The sequence below is a fragment of the Aotus nancymaae genome, unplaced genomic scaffold (assembly GCF_030222135.1).
Source record: "Aotus nancymaae isolate 86718 unplaced genomic scaffold, 86718_ANA_hifiasm-v0.15.2.pri h1tg000006l, whole genome shotgun sequence".
NCBI classification, from domain to species: Eukaryota; Metazoa; Chordata; class Mammalia; order Primates; family Aotidae; genus Aotus; species Aotus nancymaae.
Window position 1 is genome coordinate 25,792,654 of NW_026988417.1, and position 27,319 is coordinate 25,819,972.

Below are 27,319 nucleotides of genomic sequence, written 5' to 3' on the forward strand. Positions count from 1 at the left end.
CAACTCCCCACCCCTCCTCTGTCCCCCCCACTCCCCCCCAACAAACCCTAGTGTATAGTGCTCCCCTCCCTGTGTCCATGTGTTCTCATTGTTCAACATCCAGCTATGAGTGAGAACATGTGGTGTTTGATTTTGTGTTCTTGTGTCAGTTTGCTGAGAATGATAGTTTCCAGGTTCATCCATGTCCCTACAAAGGACGCGAACTCATCGTTTTTGATGGCTGCATAATATTCCATGGTGTATATGTGCCACATTTTTCCTGTCCAGTCTATCATCGATGGGCATTTGGGTTGGCTCCAGGTCTTTGCTATTGTAAACCGTGCTGCAATGAACATTCGTGTGCATGTGTCCTTATAGTAGAACGATTTATAATCCTTTGGATATATACCCAGTAATGGGATTGCTGGGTCAAATGGAATTTCTATTTCTAGGTCCTTGAGGAATCGCCACACTGTTTTCCACAATGGTTGAACTAACTTACACTCCCACCAACAGTGGAAAAGTGTTCCTATTTCTCCACATCCTCTCCAGCATCTGTTGTCTCCAGATTTTTTAATGATCGCCATTCTAACTGGCGTGAGATGGTATCTCAATGTAGTTTTGATTTGCATTTCCCTAATGACCAGTGATGATGAGCATTTTTTCATATGCTTGTTGGCCTCATGTATGTCTTCTTTTGTAAAGTACCTGTTCATATCCTTTGCCCATTTTTGAATGGGCTTGTTTGTTTTTTTCTTGTAAATCTGTTTTAGCTCATTGTAAATTCTGGATATCAGCCCTTTGTCAGATGGGTAGGCTGCAAAAATTTTTTCCCATTCTGTTATTTGCCGATTCATTCTATTGACTGTTTCTTTTGCTGTGCAGAAGCTGTGGAGTTTGATCAGGTCCCATTTGTCTATTTTGGCTTTTGTTGCCAATGCTTTTGGTGTTTTGGTCATAAAGTCCTTGCCTACACCTATGTCCTGAACGGTTTTGACTAGGTTTTCTTCTAGGGTTTTTATGGTGTTAGGTCTTATGTTTAAGTCTTTAATCCATCTGGAGTCAATTTTAGTGTAAGGTGTCAGGAAGGGGTCGAGTTTCTGCTTTCTGCATATGGCTAGCCAGTTTTCGCAACACCACTTATTGAACAGGGATTCCTTTCCCCATTGCTTGTTTTTGTTGGGTTTGTCAAAGATCGGGTGGTTGTAGATATGTTGTGTCGCCTCCGACGCCTCTGTTCTCTTCCATTGGTCTATATCTCTGTTTTGGTACCAGTACCATGCTGTTTTGATTACTGTAGCCTTGTAGTAGAGTTTGATATCCGGTAGTGTGATGCCTCCCGCTTTGTTCTTTTTGCTTAGAATTGACTTGGCTATGGAGGCTCTGTTTTGGTTCCATATGAAGTTTAAGGTGGTTTTTTCCAGTTCTGTGAAGAAGGTCATTGGTAGCTTGATGGGGATAGCGTTGAATCTGTAAATTACTTTGGGCAGTATGGCCATTTTCACGATATTGATTCTTCCTAACCATGAACATGGAATGTTTCTCCATCTGTTTGTGTCCTCTCTTATTTCATTGAGCAGTGGTTTGTAGTTCTCCTTGAAGAGGTCCTTTACGTTCCTTGTTAGTTGTATTCCTAGATATTTTATTCTCTTTGTAACAATTGTGAATGGCAGTTTGTTCTTGATTTGGCTCTCTTTAAGTCTGTTATTGGTGTATAGAAATGCTTGTGATTTTTGCACATTGATTTTGTATCCTGAGACTTTGCTGAAGTTGCTTATCAGTTTCAGGAGATTTTGGGCTGAGATGATGGGGTCTTCTAGATATACAATCATGTCATCTGCAAATAGAGACAATTTGACTTCCTCCTTTCCTAATTGAATACCCTTTATTTCCTTTTCTTGCCTGATTGCTCTGGCTAGAACTTCTAGTACTATATTGAATAGGAGTGTTGAGAGAGGGCATCCTTGTCTAGTGCCAGATTTCAAAGGGAATGCTTCCAGTTTTTGCCCATTCAGTATGATATTGGCTGTCGGTTTGTCATAAATAGCTTTTATTATTTTGAGATACGTTCCGTCGATACCTAGTTTATTGAGGGTTTTTAGCATAAAGGGCTGTTGAATTTTGTCGAAGACCTTCTCTGCATCAATTGAGATAATCATGTGGTCTTTGTTTTTGGTTCTGTTTATGTGGTGAATTACATTTATAGACTTGCGTATATTGAACCAGCCTTGCATCCCCAGGATGAATCCTACTTGATCATGGTGGATAAGCTTTTTGATGTGCTGTTGCAATTGGCTTGCCAGTATTTTATTGAAGATTTTTGCATCTATGTTCATCATGGATATTGGCCTGTAGTTTTCTTTTCTTGTTGAGTCCCTGCCGGGTTTTGGTATCAGGATGATGTTGGTCTCATAAAATGATTTGGGAAGGATTCCCTCTTTTTGGATTATTTGGAATAGTTTCAGTAGGAATGGTACCAGTTCCTCTTTGTATGTCTGGTAGAATTTGGCTGTGAACCCATCTGGACCTGGGCTTTTTTTGGGTGGTAGGCTCTTAATTGCTGCCTCGTTTTCAGCCCTTGTTATTGGTCTCTTCAGGGTTTTGACTTCCTCCTGGTTTAGGCTTGGGAGGAGGCAACTGTCCAGGATTTTATCCCTTTCTTCCCAGTTTTCTAGTTTATCTGCATAGAATTGCTTGTAATAATCTCTGATGGTGGTTTGAATTTCTGTGGAATCTGTGGTGATATCCCCTTTATCATTATTTATTGCATCTATTTGGTTATTCTCTCTTTTCTTTTTTATTAGTCTGGCTAGTGGGCTGTCTATTTTGTTGATCTTTTCAAAAAACCAGCTCCTGGATTTATTGATTTTTTGTAGGGTTTTTTGTGTCTCTATCTCCTTCAATTCTGCTTTGATCTTAGTTATTTCTTGTCTTCTGCTTGGTTTTGAGTTTTTTTGATCTTGCTACACTAGCTCTTTCAATTTTGAAGATACGGTGTCAATTTTAGATCTCTCCTTTCTTCTCATGTGGGCACTTATTGCTATATATTTTCCTCTAGAGACTGCTTTAAATGTATCCCAGAGATTCTGGTATGTGGTGTCCTCGTTCTCGTTGGTTTCGAAGAACATCTTTATTTCTGCCTTCATTTCAGTGTTTATCCAGTCTACCTTCAGGAGAAAGTTGTTCATTTTCCATGAAGCTGTGCGGTTCTGGGTTGGTTTCTGAATTCTGAGTTCTAACTTGATTGCACTGTGGTCTGAGAGACTGTTTGTTATGGTTTCCATTCTTTTGCATTTGCTGAGGAGTGATTTACTTCCAATTATGTGGTCAATTTTAGAGTAGGTGTGATGTGGTGCTGAGAAGAATGTATATTCTGTGGATTTGGGGTGGAGAGTTCTGTAAATGTCTATTAGGTTTGCTTGTTCCAGGTCCGAGTTCAAGTCCTGGATATCCTTGTTAATTTTCTGTCTCGTTGATCTGTCTACTATTGACAACGGGGTGTTGAAGTCTCCCACTATTATTGTGTGGGAGTCTAGGCCTCTTTGTAATTCTTTAAGAACTTGCCTTATGTATTTGGGTGCTCCTGTATTAGGTGCATATATATTTAGGATCGTTAGCTCTTCTTGTTGCATTGATCCTTTTACCATTATGTAATGTCCTTCTTTGTCTCTTTTGATCTTTGTTGCTTTAAAGTCTATTTTATCAGAGATGAAAATTGCAGCTCCTGCTTTTTTTTGCTCTCCGTTTGCTTGGTAAATCTTCCTCCATCCCTTTATTTTGAGCCTTTGTGTATCCTTGCATGTGAGGTGGGTTTCCTGGATACAGCACACTGATGTGTTTTGGCTTTTTATCCAATTTGCCAGTCTGTGTCTTTTGATTGGGGCATTTAGTCCGTTTACATTTAGGGTTAATATTGTTATGTGTGAATTTGATCCTGTCATTTTGATGCTAGCTGGCTGTTTTGCCCATTGGTTGATGCAGATTCTTCATTGTGTTGATGCTCTTTACCATTTCGTGTGTTATTGGAGTGGCTGGTTCTGGTTGTTCTTTTCTATGTGTAGTGCCTCCTTCAGGAGCTCTTGTAAAGCTGGTCTGGTGGTGATGAAATCTCTGAGGTCTTGCTTGTTCACAAAGGATTTTATTTTTCCTTCACTTATGAAGCTTAGTTTGGCTGGATATTAAATTCTGGGTTGAAAGTTCTTTTCTTTAAGGATGTTGTATATCAGCCCCCACTCTCTTCTGCCTGTAGGGTTTCTGCTGAGAGATCTGCTGTGAGTCTGATGGGCTTCCCTTTGTGGGTAACCAGACCTTTCTCTCTGGCTGCCCTTAGTATTTTCTCCTTCATTTCAACCCTGGTGAATCTGATGATTATGTGCCTCGGTGTTGCTCTTCTAGAGGAATATCTTTGTGGTGTTCTCTGTATTTCTTGGAATTGAATATTGGCCTGCCTTGCTAGGTTGGGGAAGTTTTCCTGGATAATATCCTGGAGAGTATTTTCCAGCTTGGATGCATTCTCTTCGTCACATTCAGGTACCCCTATCAAACGTAGATTAGATTTTTTCACATAGTCCCATATTTCTTGTTGGCTTTGTTCATTCCTTTTTACCCTGTTTTCTCTAATCTTGCCTTCTCATTTTATTTCATTGAGTTGATCTTCTACCTCTGATATCCTTTCTTCTGCTTGGTCAATTCTGCTGTTGAAACTTGTGCATGCTTCGCGAAGTTCTCGTGTTGTGTTTTTCAGCTCCATCAATTCACACATATTCCTCTCTACGTTGTCCATTCTCGTTAGCATTTCATCAAGTCTTTTTTCAAGGTTCTTAGTTTCTTTGCATTGGGTTAGAACATGTTCTTTTAGCTCACGAAAGTTTCTTATTATCCACTTTCTGAAAGCTGATTCTGTCATTTCATCACACTCATTCTCCATCCAGTCTTATTCTCTTGCTGGTGGGGAGTTGTGCTCCCTTGTAGGAGGAGAAGTGTTCTGATTTTGGGTGTTTTCTTCCTTTTTGCGCTGGTTTCTTCCCATCTTTGTGGATTTATCCACCTATCGACTTTGTAGTTGCTGTCTTTCTGATTTTGGTAATTTTAAGTCTGCAGCAGCAGAACTCATAAACCCCCTTTTTCTTCCCTCCCGGTGTTCTGTCCCAGGGAGTTAGGGCTTTATGATTTTCTGCTGTCTTGCTGTTGCTTTCCCTGCCCACAAGGTGGCAGCCTAGTCGCACTCAGCCTGCAGAGACTTCGCTGAGCTGCTGTGGGCTCCACCCAGCTTCTTTGTGAACTTCCCTGCAGTCCTGTTTATATGGGTGTAGTTAGAACTGCTTCCGCTATGATGGCCCGCCCCTGTAGTGACGGAGTCTCTGTAGTGGCGGGTTACCTTGGTTACGACAAATTGCCCTGGGGACTGCAGGGTGTGTCCTAATGGAGGATGCCCCTCCCCCACAGAGCTGTACCGACCCGGGTTCAGTTGTGTTTCCTGTGGCGCTTTCTTTGCCCAGGGAATCTCCTGGCTTGACTCCCTGTTTCAGCTCCCCTTGCTGGCTTACAGGGGACTCGGTCTCACTCACTTTGCAGGAGGAGCCACTGCCCCTGCCTCAGGGCACAGGCCGAGTGGCTGCACCGGTCAAACCAGCGGCACTGGCGACCCGTGGGGCTCTTCCGCCTGTGAATCTCCTGGTCTGTGGGCAGTAAAAATCCATCTGGAAATGCGGCATCCACTCACCCTCTGCGCTTTCTCTCAGAGCTGCAATCCTGAGTTCCTCCTAATTGGCCATCTTGGATCGTCCCCCAAGATCTTATTGTTTAAACCACAGTTAGGTTTTCTCCTGTAAGTTTTATGTTTTGCATAGAGTCAACACAGTCCCTGAGATTACTCATGAAGCCAGTAGCCCAGTCTTCCCCATTCACATACAATTGTCTGGGACCACAGGCATGAAAAATGGGGAAGTGGAGGAGGATAGCACAGGCTGATACACAGCCTGGACTCTGAAACGAGGTATGACTGCCATTGTAAAGAGAGGTGGCAAGTAGAAGCAGAAGGGGCTTTTTTCCCCCCCTGAAGGTCTTTGTGAATCTTGGGGTTTAAGCACCTTTGGTGCTTTGGTAGTGCCAAGGAAAGCACCCTGGACAGTGGCTTGAGGGCATCAGACATTACCAAGGCAGGCAGAGCAGAAGATCATGAGCCAACTTCTTTGTAAGCACACATGTATTACTTCCTGAGGACTCCTGGAAATAATGTGAAGAGACTTTGAAGAGGGGTTGGCATCCTGTGCCAGCACATGGGGCAGTGATAGGTAATTGACATCAATATGAGCTCATTTGTTCCCAAAGACAGTGAGGCCTGTGACATGTATGATACATGCAACACACATCATGATTTTTATTTATTTTAAGTGAATTCCTGACAATGTACAGTTGAATTTATGCTGCAGACAACCCATGCTAAAAGCAGTCTCTTTCTAAAAGAACAGTGGAAAGTATTTTTCACTGTAGATGGTACAGTTTATAGAAGCCACCTTCATGGGAATAAAGTAAGAATATGTTTCAGCGTACCCTTGAAGGGTGCCTCAATGTTGAGTTAGGCTGGCAGGTTGTTTTTGATGCATTTCACAACCTTGCCATGTGATGCCACTAGTCAGTGGTTTTCAAATGTATCCTCTGCCCCTCCCCAGTGAAATCTGACACAGCATTATATGTAGAATAGATCAAACCAAGCAGGTCTGAGAAAGTCAGGGTTGGGCCCAGAGCCCTACGCACGTTGGCCCAGAAGCATCTCTGTCCTAAATTTGAGAGAATTTTGAGGAGACTTCCCTCTGCATCTCTTTTACTTTTGTCTCTGTTGATATAGTTTTAACTACTCAGATACAATTGCAGCCCCTCTTGCTATCCATCTGTTAGTCACTCTGAAATGTCAGAAATGGAGGGTTTTCCCATTCTCTACCCACCTTGGGTACAGTAAGAATTTCTTTTTTTTTTTTTTAATGCTTCTTTTTTAAAAATTTATTTATTATACTTTAAGTTCTGGGATACATGTGCAGAACATGCATGTTTGTTATGTGCCGTGGTGGTTTACTGCACCCATCAACCCGTCACCTAGGTTTTAAGCCCCGTGTGCATTAAGTATTTGTCTTAATGCTATCCCTCTCCTTGCCCCCACACACCCTGACAGACCCTGGTGTGTGATGTTCCCCTCCCTGTGTCCATGTGTTCTCATTGTTCAACTCCCGCTTATGAGTGAGAACATGTGGTGTTTGGTTTTCTGTTCCCGTGTTAGTTTGCTGAGAATGATGGTTTCCAGCTTTATCCATGTCCCTGCAAAGGACATGAACTCATTCTTTTTTATGACTGCATAGTATTCCATGGTGTACATGTGCCATCAAATTTTCAAGGCCAACATCCACCTTGTGGGATGGAGATAGTAATCTGTACCTTCACTTCTTATGAGACAATGACTTTGAAGTGATAAAATTTCCAGACACACAGGTGGGAGACTGAAGTAGTCTATTTACCATTATGGCTCTTCATATAGCAGCCACATCGTTCCTTTGGGACTGAAATTCCTTGAGAGAAAGGACCATTTCCTACTCATCTTTGTATTCCTTGACATTTCTTGCCTAGAGTGGTGGTCAGAAAAGTTTTGCTAAATTGAATTGGAAATAAATAGAGAGCAGAGGGCATTGTATAATGAAATTATACTACAACACATCTGCTTCTATGTATGTAAAAAACAATTTAAAAATATTAGGATTAAGGGATTTTTTTTTTCTTTTTGCTTGGACATGCTTTCAGAATCAAATCCAAACTTTGTAATTGTTGCTTTAAGCTTATAATTGTTCTCTTCTTTAACAAAATTATTTTAAGTCTCCATCTGTGCAAGGAATTGTTCTAGGCAATTTCCCATATGTTGCTATGTTTATTTAGTTACTTTCCATTCCCTTGTCAATAGTACTGGGCATTTTTATTTATTATCACTATTTCAATATTTAATTTATTAATATTTATGAATATTCTAATATTTGGTATATTTGTTCCTCATACTATTCCCTGAGTTGGATATTTCACACTCTTGATAGAGAGAAGAAAATGAAACTCTGATAGGGAAAAAGATTCATACATTTCTCAGATCTAGGAAGGAAGCCAGAATGTTTTCTGACTCCAAGCACTACGCCTTTTCTTCTGCTCTACGGCTTTATCTCTCCCTTCAATGCTCTATTACTGTTTTCAGCTGGAGCATCTTTATCTCGTTGGCAACTCATTACTCCATCTCTTTCAATCTCAAAGGAACTGTTATGGTAGCACTCTCTCCTCTGTCTGTCTATCTGTCTCTCTCCCTTTGTTCAAAGTAAGGTTTGTGGTGGGGATTCACAGATGGGTGAAGTGTTGAGATGGAAGAGTTGACAATATCTACTTATCTGCAGCTTTGAGAAATTCTGAGTTGTAAGAGAATGTTTTGTAGAGAAACTGCATTTTATAGAGTCTGTCATCAATTGCCTTTAAGTGCTTTGTTTCTTTCCTGCTTGCCTCTTTCTAAACAAGTTTACCAAGGGAGTTATTTAGAATTTGTACTTATCATCCCAGTATTCTGGATGGTGGTGTTATAAATGTCAGAGTGTTATGCATAGAGGTCAGGGCCCGGCCCTTTGAATTTGTATTATTTCCTGCTTTAGTCCTTTGCTATTCAGAATGTAGCCTTTGGACCATCGGCATCACAATCTCTTGGGACTTGTCAGAAATGCAGTTTACCAGTTCTCACCAGAGACCTATTGAATTAGAACCTGCATTTGATTGAACAAGATCTCTTTTGTTTCTAGTTAGAGTATCCTTTGCAGCAATCTTGGTCTATTTTCTTGAAATCCTGCTTTTGCTTTGCTTAAAATATGCATATACAGGTTGGATGCTGTGGCCTACACCTGTAATCCCAGCACTTTAGGAGGCTGAGGTGGATGGATCACTTGAGGTCAGTAGTGGTTTGAGACCAGCCTGGCCAACATGGCAAAACCCCATCTCTACTAAAAATACAAGAATAATTAGCCGGGCCTGGTGGTAGGTGGGCCTGTAGTCCTAGCTACTCAGAAGGCTGAAGCAGGTAACTGCTTGAACCCGGGAGGCAGAGGTTGCAGTGAGCCGAGATCAGGCCACTGCACTCCAGCCTGGGCAACAGAGTGAGACTCTGTCTCAAACAAACAAACAAACAAAATATGCATATATACATTTGAACTTAATTTTGATTACTTTTGTGAGGTTATTTTAATGTGTGTATTATTCACTAGGCCTTTTTTGGGGGGGAGTGGAGGTGCTGTTAGCCTTTTGGGATGTCTTTCAATAATTTAAATCAGTTACTTTTATTTCTGCTAAAAATCTTTTTTGTATTTCCTTGAAGGCAAGAACCATATTTTATTAAACTTTTGTGCTGACACGGTTCCTTTTATGTAAATGTTCAATAAGTTGAAAGCTGAATGAATTATTAATAAATGCTTGAACGAATGAATATGTGGAAGAGGATGAATCTAGACGGTAAATTCCTTGAAGACTGGAACAATGTCTTATTCATCTTTGAATTGTTCATGCTTTGCAGAAAACCTATCAATAATGTCTCTTGGTTAATTTGTAGTTGTTAGATGAGACAAGATTGTCTACTTATTCCTGGTATAAGACTCTAGAGAAACGAGAGAAAATGAAGTGAAATGGTGTGCTATGGGACAGTGCTAGGCACCTTCACGATTTATACTTAAGATAATCATCACAACACCCTGCAAATTGGGTGTTATTTTACAGAGGCGGAAACTGTAGCACTTTCACGCAGCTAGTATCAGAGCCTAACAATTCTTGGGTGTAATTCGCAGTATCATTGCGTGCCACAGTCCTGTTTCTGCAGAAATTGAGAGGGGGAAGGGAACGATCCTTTATATAGTAAAACGCACAATTCTCCGTGTCCTCCTTGCATCAGAGGCGCTGTGGCTCTGAAGGAATGAGCTTCTGCTCTTCCCTTTCAACCACAGACAAGGCAGGAACAATAGTATGATACAGCGTTCTCCCCGCCCCGGTCTTTTTCTGCTGGCGGAACGCAGATGCTAGGGCCTTCAGGCGCTGAGGGGACCCGAGAGGGACGGACACACGGCTCGGCAGTTGCCTGGTAACGCCCGCTGGAAGAGTCTCAGTGTGATAAGGTCCCGGAGAAGTGTCACTGGCCCTGAGTGGGACCCGGTAGCCCGTTCGCTCCGCGCCGGCGGCCTGTCCCCGCGGCTTGGCGGGCTAGGGCAGGGGAAATGCTGCAGGAGGAGTCGGATCTCTCGCTCATTATTGCCCAGATAGTCCAAAAGCTCAAGGGCTCCAATTTGTACTCTCAGCTGGAACGGCAGGCCTGGGTAAGTGAGGCCGAGTGGGAAGGGACGGAGACGGGCGGGGCCGCGGCGACGTCTCTTCTTCTTCACCCTCCTCACCCAAGCTAGAGCTCGCCAATGACCTTCCAGCTCCGCTCTGGTGCTCAAAAAACAGACAAAAAAAACAAAACAAAGCAAACAAACAAACAAAAAAACCTACCTCCCTGTCTGGTGCAAGCTCTGCTGCCTCAGCCCCAGGCGTGGTTAAAGAAGGGTGGAGCGCATCACACCATTTTTCAGACCAGAGAAACGCTTAGTTTACTAACTCGTTTATCAGTTCTTGTCTAATTTACAGGGTCTAATTTTTTAAGCTGCTGGACTCACTGAAGGTGGCTTGGACCACGCCTTCCCTCACTTTTTCCGTCCTGTGGGTGAACTTGGGCCCCCAGGTACCTTTCTGCTTTCTCATCAATGTTATCACTTTCTTGCACTTTACCCTCCCTGCAATGATTCCTCGTTTATCCGTCCACCACCTAGCATTTGTTGGGTATTTTATAACATGCTAGGCACTGAGGATGCACAGATTGAGCGAGATCTTTGCTTTTTTGTGACTGTAATATAAATGAAATCATATAGTATGTACATTTTGTGCCTGCTTTCTGATATTTAACATTGCTTTTGAGATTCATCCATTTCATTGGTATTTCAGTAGTTCTGTTCCTTTTTATTGCTGAGTAGTATTTCAGTGTTTGAATGTACTACGGTTTGTTTATCCATCATTGTGTGAAGGGCATTTGAATTGCTTTCTAGTTTTAGAGATTATACGTAAAGCTGATGTATACATTCTGGTATAGGATTTTGCTTGGATATTTGTTTTCTTTTTTTCTTGGATAAATACATAGGGTTGGAATTGCTGAGTTGTTTGGTAAATGTAATGTTGAATTCTATGAGAAACTGTCACACTTTTCTAAAGTGGCTGTATCATTTTCCATTCTCACAAACGATTCTGAGAATTCCAGTTGTTTTTGCGTCCTTGATGGCACTTGATGTTGCCAGTCTTTTATTTATTTTTATTAATTAATTATACTTGTGGAGTAGAAGTGTAATAGTATCTTATTGTAGCTTTTATTACATTTCCCTAATGACTAATGATATTTTCTCATGTACTTATGTCTTCTTTGGTGAAGTAGTCCATTCAAATCTTCTGCCCATTAGAAAAAAATTGTGTTGTTTATCTTATTGTTGAGTTGTAAGGATTCTTTCTATATAAGTCTTTATCAGATATGTGTCTTGTAAATATTTTCTCCCAGTCTGTGGATTATCTTTTTTTTTTTCTTTTTTGAGCCGCAGTCTCCTTCTGTCACCGAGGCTGGAGTGCAGTGGTGCGATCTCTGCTCACTGCAACCCCTGCCTCCCAGGTTCAAGTGATCCTCCCATCTCAGCCTCCTGAGTAGCTAGGATTACAGGCATCCACCACCATGCCCAGCTAATTTTTTGTAATTTCAGTAGAGCTGGGGTTTCACTATGTTGGCCAGGCTGGTCTCAAACTCCTGACCTCAGGTGATCTGCCCGCCTCGGCCTCCCAAGGGGCTGGGATTACAGACATGAGCCACTGCGCCTGGCCCAGTCTGTGGATTATCTTTTCATATTCTTAACTGGGTCTTTGAAAGAGAAAAATGCTTAATTTTGATGACATAAATTTTTATCAGTTGTTTTATGGTTTGTGCTTTTTGTGCCCTACCTAAAAATTTTTGCCTAACTCAAGGTCTTAAAAAAGTTTCTACTAGTTGTGTTTGTTTTAGCTGTTCTATAGTTTTAGCTTCTCGATTTAGGTCTGTGATCCATTTTGAGTTAATTATTTTATATGGTTCAAGGTAAGCCTTTTTTTTTTTTTTTTTTTTTGCATATGGATATCCAGTATTTCCAGTACTGGTTTGTTAAAAAAACCTATCCTTTCTCTGCTAATTTCCTTGGCACCTTGTCAAAAATCAATCTCTCTCTCTCTCACACACACACACACACACAACACACACACAATTTCTGGCTCTCTATTTGTTCCATTGATTTATTAGTTTATCATGCAATACCACACTATCTTGCTTTTTGTAACTTTATCTTCCTTTTTTTTCCCCAAATTATTTTGGCTATTCTAGGTCCTTTGCTTTGCTATATAAATTTTAGAATCCACTCATAAAAAATTGTTGAAAATTGGACTGGGATTATGTTGAATCTGTAGATCAATTTGGGGAGAATTGACATTTTGACAATATTAAATTTTCTGGCCCATGGACATAGTTTTTCTTTTCATTTATTTATATTGTTTTTATTTTCTCTTGTCAGTGTTTTGTAGTTTCAGCACACAAATCTTGCACACTCTTTGTTAAAATTTCCTCTTAAGTATTTCATGGTTTTTGACGCTATTATAAAGGATGAATTAATTGGGATTGTTTATTATTAACATACAGAAATGCAATTGATATTGATCTATTTACTATGTATCCTGAGAGCTTGCTAAACTTATGTATTGGTTATAGTATCTTTTCTGTAGATTACTTAAGATTTTCCAGGTATATGAATCATATGCAATTAAAGACAGTTTTACTTCTTCCTTTCCAATCTGTATGCCTTTTATTTGTTTTTCTTGACTTATTGTACTGGATAATGCCTCCAGTGCAATGTTTTGCAGATGCTTTTTTTTTCAGGTTGAGGAAGCTCTATTCTATCCCTAGTTTTTTGAGAGTTTTATCATGAATGGATGTTGAACTTTGTTAAATACTTTTCTTATATCTGTAGATATGCTCTTATGATTTTTCCTGCTCATGTTGATACAATGAGTAATACTGATTGGCTTTGAATATTGCATCAATTTTGTATTCCTGAGATAAATTCTACTTGGTTATGATGCATTTTCCTTTTTATATATTTGTTGATTCAATTTGCTAACATTTTACTGAAGATTTTATGACTGTATTTATGAAAGATAGTGGTTTGTGGCCCAGCGCAATGGCTCATGCCTGTAATCCCAGCACTTTGGGAGGCCAAGGTGGGCAGATTGCTTGAGCTCATGAGTTCGAGACCAGCCTGGGAAACATGGCAAAACTCTCTCTACAAAAAATACAAAAATTGGCTAGTGTGGTGGTGCACACTTGTTGTCCCAGCTATTTGGGAGGTTGAGGTGGGAGGATGGCTTGAACCTGGGAGGTGGAGATTGCAGTAAGCAGAGATCACACCACTGCACTCCAGCCTGGGTGATAGAGCCAGACCCTGTCTCAAAAAAAAAAAAAGAAATTTATTTGTAGTTTTTTTTTTTTTCTTGTAACACTCTGTCTGCTTTTGATATCAGGTTATGCTGATCTTATAAAATTAGGTGGGAAGTATTCCCTATTTTCTGGAAGAATTTATATAGAATTAATATTATTTTCTCCTTACATATCTGGTAGAGTCCCAACAAAGTCACTGGGGCCTAGAGTTTTCTTTATAGACAAATTTTTAATTAAAAAATTTAATTAAAAATACATTTTTAATTAAATACACATTATAAATTTAAAAATTTAATTAAAAATATATGCAGGCCATTTAGATTATCTATTTCTTTTTCTGTAAGCTCTCGTAATTTTTATATTTCAAGAAGTTGCCACACTTAATCTACTTTAATGAATTTACTCATATAAAATTGTTTATTCCCTTGTATTTCTTTTAGTGTCTGTAGGATTGGTAGTGATAGTCCCCCTTTCATTCCCTATATTGTAATATGTGCTCTATCTGTTCCCCCTAATTAATCTGGCTAGAGATTTATCAATTATATTAATATTGTCAAAGAAGTAGCTCTTGTTTTCATTGTTTTTGTTTTCAATATCTCTGATTTTTCCATTTATTATTTTTTTCTGCTTACTTTGGATTTAATTTGCATTTTTTAGCCATTTAGGTGAAATTTAGATTTTTGATTTGAGAACTTTATTCTCTTCTAATAAAATGCTTTAAATTTCTATGTACTGCTTTATCTGTGTCTATAAATTAGGTTATATTCTATTGACATTTTCACCCAATTCAAAATTTTAAAAAATTCTCTTGTGATTTTATGAGTTCTAATAACCCATAGGTTATTTATAAATGCATTGTTTACCAGTATCTTTCTTTGATTGATTTCTGGTTTAATTCTCTTATGGTCAAGAATAAAATATGTATGATTTTAGCTTTTTAAAATTTATTTACTTTTATGATCCAGAATATATTTTATCTTGTATGTTTTATATGTACTTGAAAAGCATGCTTATTCTGCTATTTCTGTTCCATAATTGTCAGTTAGGTCAGGTAGACAATTTTGTTTCAGTTTTCTATATCCTTACTGAGTGTGGGGGCTCCAGTCAATATAGACAAGGATCAAGCTAGGTTTGGGTTTTTTATTTACTTATTTATTTATTTTTTAAATTGTACTTTAGGTTCTGGAGTACATGTGTAGATCATGCAGGATAGTTGCATAGGTACATACATGGCAAGGTGGTTTGCTGCCTCCATCCCCCCCATCCCCTATACATGACATTTCTCCCCACATTACCCCTCCCTACCCTCCCCAATCCCCACTGTCCCACCCCTAGCCCTCCCCAACAGACCCCAGTGTGTGATGCTCCCCTCCCTGTGTCCATGTGTTCTCATTGTTCAACACCTGCCTAGGAGTGAGAACATGCGGTGCTTGATTTTCTGTTCTTGTGTCAGTTTGCTGAGAATGATGGTTTCCAGATGCATCCATGTTCCTACAAAGGACACTAACTCATCATTTTTTATGGCTGTGTAGTATTGCATGGTGTATATGTGCCACATTTTCTTTGTCCAGTCTATAATGGATGGGCATTTGGGTTGGTTCCAGGTCTTTGTTATTGTAAACAGTGCCACGATGAACATACGTGTGCATGTGTCTTTATAACAGAATGATTTATAGTCCTTTGGGTATATACCCAGTAATGGGATTGCTGGGTCAAATGGAATTTCTATTTCTAGATACTTGAGAAATTGCCACACTGTCTTCCACAGTGGTTGAACTAGTTTACACTCCCACCAACAATGTAAAAGTGTTCCTGTTTCTCCACATCCTCTCCAGCATCTGTTGTTGCCAGATTTTTTTAATGATCGCCATTCTAACTGGCATGAGATGGTATCTCAATGTGGTTTTGATTTGCATTTCTCTAATGACCAGTGGTGATGAGCATTATTTCATATGTTTGTTGGCCTCATAGATGTCTTCTTTTGAAAGGTGTCTGTTCATATCCTTCGCCCACTTTTGGATGTGTTTGTTTGTTTTTTTTTTCTTGTAAATCTGTTTTAGTTCTTTGTAGATTCTGGATATTAGCCCTTTGTCAGATGCGTAGATTGCAAAAATTTTTTCCCATTCTGTTGGTTGCCAGTTCACTCTAATGATTGTTTCTTTTGCTGTGCAGAAACTCTTAAGTTTAATTAGATCCCATTTGTCTATTTTGGCTTTTGTTGCCATTGCTTTTGGTGTTTTAGTCATGAAGTCCTTGCCTATGCCTATGTCCTGAATAGTATTGCCTAGGTTTTCTTCTAGGGTTTTTATGGTGTCAGGTCTTATGTTTTAATCCTTAATCCATCTGGAGTTAATTTTAGTGTAAGGTGTGAGGAAGGGATCTAGTTTCAGCTTTCTGCACATTGCTAGCCAGTTTTCCCAACACCATTTATTAAACATGGGATCCTTTCCTCATTGCTTGTTTTTGTCAGGTTTGTCAAAGATCAGATGGTTGTAGATGTGTGGTATTGCTTCCGAGGCCTCTATTCTGTTCCATTGTGCTATGTCTCTGTTTTGGTACCATTATCATGCTGTTTTGATTACTGTTGCCTTGTAGTATAGTTTGAAGTCCGGCAGTGTGATGCCTCCAGCTTTGTTCTTTTTGCTTAGGATTGTCTTGGCTATGCAGGCTCTTTTTTGGTTCCATATGAAGTTTAAAGTGTTTTTTCCCAGTTCTGTGAAGAAGGTCATTGGTATTTTGATGGGGATGGCGTTGAATCTATAAATTAATTTGGGCAGTATGGCCATTTTCATGGTATTGATTCTTCCTAACCGTGAGCGTGGAATGTTTCTCCATCTGTTTGTGTCCTCTCTTATTTCTTTGAGTTCGTACTTCTCCTTGAAGAAGTCCTTTACATCCTTTGTTAGTTGTATTCCTAGGTATTTTATTCTCTTTGTAGCAGTTATGAATGGGAGTTTGCTCTTGATTTGGCTCTCTGTTTGTCTGTTATTGATGTATAGGAATGCTTGTGATTTCTGCACATTGATTTTGTATCCTGAGACTTTGCTGAAGTTGCTTATTTGGCTTGAGGCGATTTTGGGCTGAGATGATGGGGTCTTCTAAATATACAATCATGTCATCTGCAAATGGAGACAATTTGACTTCCTCTTTTCCTAATTGAATACCCTTTACTTCTCTTTCTTGCCTGATTGCTCTGGCTAGAATTTCCAATATTATATTGAATAGGAGTGGTAAAAGAGGGCATCCTTGTCTAGTCAGGATTTCAAAGGGAATGCTTCCAGTTTTGCCCATTCAGTATGATATTGGTTGTGGGTTTGTCGTAAATAGCTTTTATTATTTTGAGATATGTCCCATTGATACCTAGTTTATTGAGAGTTTTTAGCATAAAGGGCTGTTGAACTTTGTCGAAGGCCTTCTCTGCATCTATTGAGATAATCATGTGGTTTTTGTTTTTTGTTCTATTTATGCGATAGATTATGTTTATAGACTTGTGTATGATGAACCAGCCTTGCATCCCTGGGATGAAGTCTAGTTGGTTGTGATGGATAAGCTTTTCGATGTGCTGTTGCAATTGGTTTTGTTATTGTTGTGATTACCTTCAGTATACCACAGGCTTCAAACTCCTTTAAAACCAGTGGTTCTTGGGAGGCCAAGGCAGGTGGATCACTTACGGTCAGACGTTCAAGACCAGCCTGGCCATCATGGTGAAACCCTGTTTCTACTAAAAATATGAAAATTAGCCGGGCGTGGTGGTGCATGCCTGTAATCCCAGATACCCGGGAAGCTGTGGCAGGATAATTGCTTGAACCCAGGAGGCAGAGGTTGCAGTAAGCCAAGATCACAGCACTGCACTCTAGCCTGGGGGACAGAGCGAGACTCCATCTCAAAAACGACAACAACAAAACCCAGTGGTAGACTGCTGTTACTTTGTGCCTGGCATAGATCTTAGGGTACTACAGAGTTTTTCTCATTGTTTCTACTACATCCTTGACTTTCTTCAGTCTTTCCTTGCCTGTTCCTCAGAGGAGATCTCACTCTGTGCTCTTGTCCCCAGCAGAAGTCTGTTGTTTGTTATTCAATCCTGGGCTCATGGTAGGTGCAGGAGTCGTCTATTCTTCTGACTCTGTCTATGTGCTTTATCATTGGTGTGGTACTTTCCCAGCTTTGGCATGTTCCATTTCCTTATCCCTTTGGCAGCCCAGCTCTGCCTGTATCTGTGGCAAGTAATGTGTGAAAGACCCATACCTGCCCTTGCCCTAGTGCTAGTTTACCTCTGCTTTGTATTGTTGTAGGATCCTGGGCCCAAGATAATTTTCTTATTTTCCTATGAGGTTGAGGGTTTTTGTATCTATCCCACCCCCAGAAGCAATGAATTACTGCCTTATCTTCAGAATGGGAGGGTTTCTGAACCTTCCCCCAGTGTTTTAGTCCTTTGCTTTAGATGAGAGGAGAGTTTGGCCAAGGTAGCACAGTTTTATGCTTGTCCTGCAGTGGCAGCCTATCTTTTTTTGCACACATGTGCCACAAAAGAGTGCTCTTTGTAGCTTTCGGCTCTCAATCTTTTGTATGGGCACCTGACATAGACACATGGAAAAGAATATGCAGATAAATGTGAATACCCCGTTGCATTTTGGGTTCCCAGCTTTTCTAAACTGACATGGTAGCCCACATCTTGTCTATAATAGTTAAAATTTTAGTTCATTTCTTCTTATGCTTTTGTATGGTAACTTCGTTTTTCTCCTGTGCTCTGCCAAAGGTGAAGTAGTTTGGAATCCCATTTGTCCTTGAAGGAGCTTGTTACTCCTTGGAATTTAATTCACTTGGTTGTCTCATAGCTTTTCTGATGGGTTCAAAATGTATGACTTTTGAATATCATACTGTTTTTCTTATTAGGCTGGGGGTGACATGCTTTTGTAGTGGCTTTCTACAGTGAAGCTAACAGAACTCCAATAATTAGTGTATAAAGATTGCTATAATGTCATAAGAACAATTGGTATGTAATTTTCCTTTCTTGTAACCATCTTTGTCAACTTTTATATCAAGGTTATGCTGGCCTCATAAAATGAGTAGGGAAATGTTGCCTCCCTTTTAAAATTTCTACTTGCCACGGGAGTGTTATGAGATTTATTATTTTTTAAATGTTTGGAAGAATTCTTCAACAAGACCTATGTCTGCAGTTTTCTATTTGAGAATTTTTTTTAACTAATAGACTTTAGATGTATAGAAAAATTGAGCAGAAAGTACAGTTTCCATTTATCCCTCTCCTTTGCACAGTTTCATCTATTATTAATGTCTTGCATTAGTGTGGTACATTTATTTCGGTTGAGCTAATATTGATACATTATTATTAACTAAAGTTCATAGTTTACATTAGAGTTCACTGTTTGTCGTGCAGGTCTATGTTTGTGTGTGTGTGTGTGTGTGAGAGAGAGAGAGAGAGAGAGAGAGAGAGAGAGAGACAGTGTCTTGCTATGTTGGTTTCACTACGCTGGTCTCAAACTCCTGGGTTCAAGGGATCCTTCTGACTCAGTCTCTTAAGTAGCTGGAATTCCAGGTGTTCACCACTGTATGTGACTACTATGGGTTTTGACAAATACATAATGTCCTGTATTCATGTATTCACAATTCCAGTATCATAGAGAATAGTTTCATTGCCCTAAAAATCCCCTGTGCCTTACCTGTTCATTCCTCCCTTCCCCCTTATACTCTGGCAACCACTTTTACTGTCTCTGTAGTTTTGCCTTTAAGAATGTCATATAGTTGGAATTATATGGCCTATTGTTATTTTACTGTCTTCTTTCACTTAGCAATATTCATGTAATGTTCCTCTCTGTATTTTTATGGCTCGATAGCTGATTTTTTTTTCTGTTTAGAAATATTTTATTGTATGGATGTACCACAGTTTGTTTATGCATTCACCTGTTGATAGACATCTTGGTTACACCTAAGTTTTAGCAGTTATGAATAAAACTGCTATAAACCTTCATATGTAGGTTTTTGTCTAGACATAAATTTTCAGTTATGTTTGGTGAATACCAAAGAGCACAACTGATAGATTGTGTGGTAAGACAGTGGTTAACCATCGGAAACTGACAACCTGTCTTCCAATGAGGCTGTGCCATTTTGCATTCCCACCAGCAGTAAATGAGAGTGCCTGTTGATCCCTATCCTCCTCAGCATTTGGTGCTATCACTGTTTTGGATTTTAGCCATCCTAATGTGTGTTGTGATATCTTATTATTTGAATTAGCATTTCCCTAAAGATATATGATATTAAGTATCCTTTTATGTTTATTTGCCATCTGTGTGTCTTCTTTGGTAAGGTGTCTATTCAGATCTTTTGCCCATTTTTTAATTGGGTTGCTTTCTTATCTTTGAATTTTAAGAATTTATTGTATATTTGGGTACAATTGTTTTGCAAATATTTTCTTCCAATCTGTGGCTCGTCTTTTTATTTTCTTCATTATCTTTCTAAGAGCAGAAGTTTTTAATTTTAATGAAGTCCAATTTGTCAGTTTTTTATTTTTTATTTTATGGATTGTGCATTTGGTATCGTGTCTAGAAATTAATAGCTAAACCCTAAGATCATTTAGATTTTCTCCTATGTTATCTTCTAGAAGTCTTATATTTCTGTGTATTACATTAAGATCTATGCTTCATTTGAAGTTAATTTTTGTGAAAGGTCTCAGGTCTGTTTCTAGATTCCTTTTCTTGTCTCCCGCCGCCACCCCCACCACCTATCCTCTCTTTCTCTTCCTACCCCATCCTTTACATGTGGATCTTCCAGTACCATTTCCTGAAAAGATTGTCTTTCTTTCTTGAATTACTTTTACTCCTTTGTCAAAAATGAGTTGGTGATGTTTATGCAGATCTATTTCTAGGTTTCTGTTCTGTTCTGTTGACCTATTTGTTTATTCTTTCACCAATACCACACTGGCATGATTGCATAGCTTTGTAAGTCCTGAGATTGGTGGTGTGAATTCTCTAACTTTGTTTTCCTTCAGTATTGTGTTAGCAAGATTTTTAATACAGATGTATTTATTCATTTATTTATATTTTTTATTTTTTTCGAGACAGAGTCTCACTTTGTCGCCCAGGCCGGAGTGCAGTGGCACCATGTTGGCCCGCTGCAACCTCCCTCTCCCAGGTTCAAGCTATTCTCGTGCCTCAGCCTCCTGAGTAGCTGGGATTACAGGCATGTGTCACCACCCCTGGCTAATTTTTGTATTTTTAATAGATATGGGGTTTTGCCGTTTGGCCGGGCTGGTCTCAAACTCCTGCTCTCATGTGATCCATCCTCCTCAGCCTCCCAAAGTGCTGGGATTGCAGGCATGAACCACTGTGCCTGGCCTATACAGATTTCATTTTAATAGATATAGAAGTATTGGGATTTTCTAGGCCTTCTATTGTCTGTTCTGATAGGTTACATTTTTCAAGGAATTTGTTTTTATTTAAATTGTATAAATTATTGGCCTAAAGTTGTTATAATAAACCTCTATTTATTGTCTGAAAAAATCTGTTACCATTTCTGATAATGGTAACGTGTGTGTGTGTGTGTGTGTGTGTGTGTGTGTGTTTGAACAATTTTGCTAGGGGCTTATTAATTTTATTAGTCTCACCAATGAACTTTTGGGGTTTACTAATTTTCTCTTAATTTCAGATCAGGTATTATTAATTTCCTCCTACTTTTTTGAGATTGATTTGCTGTTGTTTTTCTAGTTTCTTAAGATGGAAGCTTATGCTGTAGGTTTGAAGTCTTTCCTCTTTTATAATATATGCATGCAAGGTTATAATTTTTCTTCTGAGCATTGTTTTGACTGCATTCCACAGTCCTAATGAGTCATATTTTCATTATCCTTTTGTTTAAAATATTTTCTAACATCTTCTAAAATTTTTCTAATATTTGACTCAAGGGCTATTTTGAAGTATATTGCTTAATTTCCAAGCAATTAAAATACTTTAAAAAAATTTTTGTTATTGATTTCTAGGCTGAAGCTTGCTTGCTGATTTGCTTAATTTGCTAAGGCTTGTATTATAGCCCAGAATATAGTCAGTTTTGCTGAATGTTCCATGTGATCTCATAAAGAATGTTTATATTGCTATTGTTGGGTTAGATTACCTATATATGTCACTGAGGCCAAGTTGGAAATTATGCTGTTCAGCTCTTCTATAATCTTACTGATTTTTTTTGTTTGCTCCATCAACTATTAAGATAAATATGTTAAAATCTCCCACAATGATTATGTATTCATCTGTTTCTCCTTTTAATTCTTTCAAATTTATGCTTATGGGTTTTTAGTAGTTATATATGGATTGATCTTATGATATTTTCCTATTGGTTTAACCTCTTAATCGTTATGAGTATCTTTCTTTATCCCTAGTGAGGCTCTTGCCTTAAAGTCTGTTTTGTATGGTGTTATTATAGCTACATCAGGTTTCTTTTGGTTGCATGGTATGGCTTTTTCTATCCTTTTATTTTCATCTTCTTTGTGACTGTATTTAAGGTATGTCTTGTAAAAACGTCATATAGTTGTCTTAAAAATCCAGACTGACAGCTATAGTATTTTTATTTTTTTTTAATTTTTTATTTATTTATTTTTTTAGTAGAGATGGGGTTTCAACCATGTTGGCCCCTCAGTCTGGTCCTGACCTCAGGTGATCCTCCTGCCTTAGCCTCCCAAAGTGCTGGGATTGCAGGCATGAGCCACTTCACCTGGCCTTTGTTTTTTTTTTAATAGTCTTTTAATTGTATTATTTAGTCTATTTACATTTAATGAATTTACTCAACTATATGGTTTTATAAGTCACATCTTCATATTTCTTATTTGATCTACTTCATATTCTGTTTTCTCTCTCTTTTGCCTTCTTTTGGATTATTCAAATTCTTTATTATATTTTTCTCTTCATTAACTTGTTTTACTGTTCTTTAGGTAGCTACACTAGAGTTATAGCATTTATTCCTGATTATAGTTTTATATAAATTATTACTTTTACTATTTTCCTATAATATAATGCTAGAACTTATAACAGTTTACTCACCCCTTCTTTGTTATTTTGCTGTGCATTTTAAATCTGTGTTTATTTTACATTTCATAAGACATTACTATTTATTGTATTGCAGCATTAATATTTAGTCAATAGTATTCACTATTAACCACATTTTAATCCTTTTTGCCCTCATGAAGAGATGATAGTATTACAAATAAGTATATACAAGTCCAAACATAATCTCTTGTGCAAAATCTAAGGACCAGATATTAAGGAATTCATATTATTTTTTAAATTATAGAAAGGTAATGCATGCATATTTTGTATGTTATTTAATATCTCTATCAGGATCTAGCAGCACCTTGTAATTGTATACATTAATATTTCTGCAACAAAATGCATGAATTTTTACACTAAGTGTGATAAATGACTAAATATTCTTTTGTCAATTTTGCACCACATGAGTTCAAGTCAGGACAGATTTTGTCACCAATTCAGTTGGAAAAAACTTGGTTTGCAAAGCTTTTCAGGTTTCAGAATTTCAAATAATGGATTACAGATATGTACATATAACATCAGGAGGTTAATCCTTGAAGTAATAGAAAATTGGGCAAGGGAATAGAAAGAAGGATAAAGCAGGAGTCAGGAGATGATTACACCTCAAAAAGGTGTTTGACTGGTTCTTAAGATAAATAAACTAAGATCTATATTTTATATAGGTATATTTGTAAAATCAATATAGATGTATTAGAGAGATCTACAATATTATAGATTCATACTTTAAAATAATATAATTATACATCTTTAAAAATAATGTAATCTTGGACTTGTAAGAGAATCTGTGATACCAACTTTGCCTTAGTTTATATCCATTGGCACTGACATTTAATAGAAATAACTCTTTAAAGGCAACTTTACAATCAGCTTTAATAATATACTTTTAAACAACTGGTGGTTTGTTACAAGCCTTTTAAAATTTAATCAAGAGGGCATTGTCCTGCCACCAGCATCTTCTGTACTGCCTTCATTTTATCTGTTTGGGTATATCCAGAAACTGCCAGAGCAGTGTTGTCCAATTTAGTTGGAAATATAAAAATCACACAGAGTATTTCAAAGCCAAATATAAATGATTTTTAGGTTTCCCACCCCTCACCATTAGCTCTTCTCTTAAACATTCACTGTATTTTAAATCCCTTTATATATTGAAGTTTTTTTATTTTAAGAGAGTGTAAAATTTTGTATTCTCTACAAAAGGGCTATGTTTTTTATTTTCTGAGTTACTTTAGGAAGTCAACCTACATCTTAAAATTGAATTTGCTCTCCGGGCGCGGTGGCTTATGCCTGTAATTTTAGCGCTTTGGGAGATTGAGGCATGTGGATTGTCTGAGCTTAGGAGTTCGAGACCAGCCTGGGCAACACGAGAAACCCCATCTCTACTAAAATACAAAAGAAATTAGCCAGGTGTGGCAGCATGCACCTGTAGTCCCAGCTACTTGGGAGGCTGAGGCAGGAGAATTGCTTGAACCTAGGAGGCAGAGGTTGCAGTGAGCCGAGATCATGCCACTGCACTTAGCCTGGGAGACAGAGTGAGACTCTGTCTCTACAAAAAAAAAAAAAATTGAATTTGCTTACTCATATTCTAGACACTGGGGTGATTAGCACCAGATCAGCCATGTTATTTTATGTTATCATGCATTATTTGTATTTAAAATGGATGTTGTGTAATACCCCAAATGTTATTTTCATTCCATTAAGTATTTAAAATGTTTTGTTGCTCAGCTTTTCATTATAAATAATAGAATTGCAAAAGGAAGGAACGTGAAAGAAGATAGGCTTTGAAGAGAGAAGGAATAATGCAACTAATAGGTTATTGTCATAAGTCAAGAACCCTGATTACCTTTGGTATGAACCAGGGAGTGCTGTCATCCTTACCCATGAATATTTTGGCTGTTGTTTGTCCTTTAATCCTGAAAAGTTAAAACAGGGAAGAAATGAGTAATAGTGTACAGGATTTTAAAATAAGAAAGTTCTTGTCTCCATCGAAAATACTTATTAAGGGATAAGAGAAATACTAAAATGCGAGTTTGCTTTGTGTAAGTACATCTCTTCATGTTTTATTTCAGGTTTTAGAAAAAACTGAGTTGTTTATAGAAGGTCATGTAGAGTTGAATTATGTAAGACCAAGTTGGAATGAGAGGCCCAGAACTTAAAGTTAAATAAAAAAATAAAAATAAAAAAAATAGAAAAGAAAATTGGTTACTAAATGTGAACCAAACACTTTCAGGCATAAAGTATATCATGAAAGGGGGCTAAGAATAAAGATGTTGATGAAGAGGGGACAAGACAGCCAGTGCTGGAAGAGACGGGGATGAGATGATCAGCTTGGGGATGTCAGCAAAATAAAACCAGTGAGCGATCCATCCTCAGGTGAGAGAAACCAGAGCAGGGCTGGAATTATACAGCACAGATTGAGTATAAGACATAGTCAGCTTTTGCAGAGCCAAAACTTTTCATTTGAAAGTAGAACTTATTCCTGGCTAGTGTGTGTCTACTGGGACTACTAGGATTATAGAAACAGGTCTGATCTACAGTTTTAGAAAGATCCAAAAGTGTTAGGAAGAAATAAAGATACGTAATTCAACATATTTTAATGGAGTCTCTCTTCTGTGGTGGGGATGGGCTTTTGAGAGAAATTAGAAAAGTACAAAACAATTAAGCTCATGACAAGGATATTTTGGGGATTGATGTGAGAAAGGACATTATATCCTTTTAAAATCACTTCTGTTTTAGCTTTTTGTTTATATATACTTATATATTTGTATAAAATATATGTGTTTATTATATATTTATGTATATTGTTTTTGTTTATATATTTATATATTAATATATTTATATATAGTTTGTTTGTGTGTGTGTGTTTATAAATATATATATATAGACATAAATAAACAGTAACTCCCCTTCTTCCCCACTCCTGCCAACCTGTAGTAACCACTGTTCCATGGTCTGTCTCTATGAATTTAACTACTCTAGGTACTTCATACAAATGGAATAATACAGTAACTGTATTTTTAAAATTGTATTTTACTTAGCTTGATGTCTTCAAAGTTCATCCATGTTGCAGCATGTGTTGGAATTTTCTTCCTTTTTAAGGGCTGAATAATATTCCATTGTATTTATTGAACACTTCATATGTGCCAGTTACTGGGTATATGGAAAGAAGAATGAAAATGAATAAGCTATAAATATCATAAGATGAAATGCCCGGGGATTGGAGAAGTCTTGGATACTACTCAAGGTGACAAGATGGGAGTGAGTTCTCAATGTAAGAACAGTAAGAAGGCTAAACAGAGGATCTCTGTTATAGGGTGTTTCTAGAGGAATAAGCTTATTTAGGTTGAGTGGGACTAGAGTTTTAGAGGGATGTAAACACTTAAATGAGTTTGCCTTGAATAAGGCACTCATTCACTAAGCAGTGAATAGGTCACTGAAATATTTTGAGGAGGGTGAAGGCATGGAGCTGGTTTTTAGGAACATTAATTTGACACAGATGAGCAGGTTAGACAGGAATCAGAGAGAGTGCTTTAGTTTCACCCTCTACTTTTTTGGCTTCTTACATTCTATTGGATCTTTTGCTATTCCATAAACTAACATTGCACAAGACCATTTTCATGGCTTTGCTCAGTTTATTCACTCAGCCTATATTGCTTTGCTCCCCTTTTCCAGTTTCTTTAATTAGAATTGTTTCTTTTTCTATAGCATGTACCTCTGTTGTGACATCTTTTCTTTCTTATAATAGCTTTTTGGTGTGTTTTAAAATTGGCTATCTTCCTTACTGGACAATAAGAACAAGTCCCAGAGAACAAGGATAATGTCTTATTCTTCTTGTGTTTCTTATGGGGTTTTGTAGTTTGTAGGTTGGTCTAAGAAATCTTTTGTCCATAAAAGAAGGGACAAATACATTAATTAGTACTTACCATGTGATAGCTCTTGTGCTAGATCTTGGGATACAGAGCTGAAAGACAGTTTTTCTCAAGAAGCTTACAGTCTAATGCAGTAGTTCTCAAAGTGTGGTCTATAGGCCTCTGGTGGTCTCTAACATCCTTTCAGGTCAAAACTTTTATAGTAATACTAAGACTTCTTTTGGGGGCTTTATTTATTGTGCAGACATTTATACTGATGGCACAAAAGCAATAGTGATGTATTAGAACTGCTGGTGGTTTAGAACATATCAAGAAACTGATACCAAACTCTATTGTATTATTTTCCACCACACACTGACAGTAAAAAAAAAAAAGAACCATTTTTACTTGATTGTCTTTGAGCAGACAGTAAATAATTACTAATTTTATTGCATCCCATCCCTTGAATACACATCTTTTTAATATTCTGTTGGATGAATGGAAAGTACACATAAGGCACTTCTGCTGCACACAGAAATAAGATAGTTATCTAGAAGAAAAGCACGTATGTGATTATTGGAATTACGAGCTCAAATGCTTTTTTGTTTCTTTAAATGAAACACTTGGAAGAGTGACTGACAAAAAATTATTATTATTTGTAATTGGGTCGTTGGGATGTATTTTCTCAAAAATGAGCCAAGTAAGCCTGTCATTTCAAAGAAAGCCATTTTGTGTAGCCAATGATACAATTTAAGCTTTAAATAAAAATTAGATTTGGAAAAGTTGTTTCTGCCACTGTGAACTTGATGGTATCCCAATACTTGAAGACTTCTCTGATAATATTAATAGTGATATTAATGAGGATTACTTTT

At 37.9% G+C, this 27,319-nt stretch overlaps 1 protein-coding gene across 4 annotated transcripts in view; it reads left to right on the forward strand.

Annotated features, from left to right (window-relative positions):
- Positions 1–27,319, forward strand: part of TBC1D19 (TBC1 domain family member 19) — a 185,444-nt gene that overhangs the window by 3,588 nt on the left and 154,537 nt on the right. For 3 of the 4 annotated variants that reach the window (XR_001110602.2, XM_012472432.2, XM_012472434.2), the window contains exon 1: positions 10,134–10,343. The exons of the other annotated variant lie outside the window; for it this stretch is intronic. Coding sequence is in view for 2 of the 3 variants with exons in the window: in XM_012472432.2 (XP_012327855.1) it covers positions 10,245–10,343 (99 nt within the window). In the remaining variant the exon portion in view is untranslated. Of the gene's footprint in view, positions 1–10,133; positions 10,344–27,319 lie in introns of those variants that run through there. 4 annotated transcript variants of the gene reach the window in all.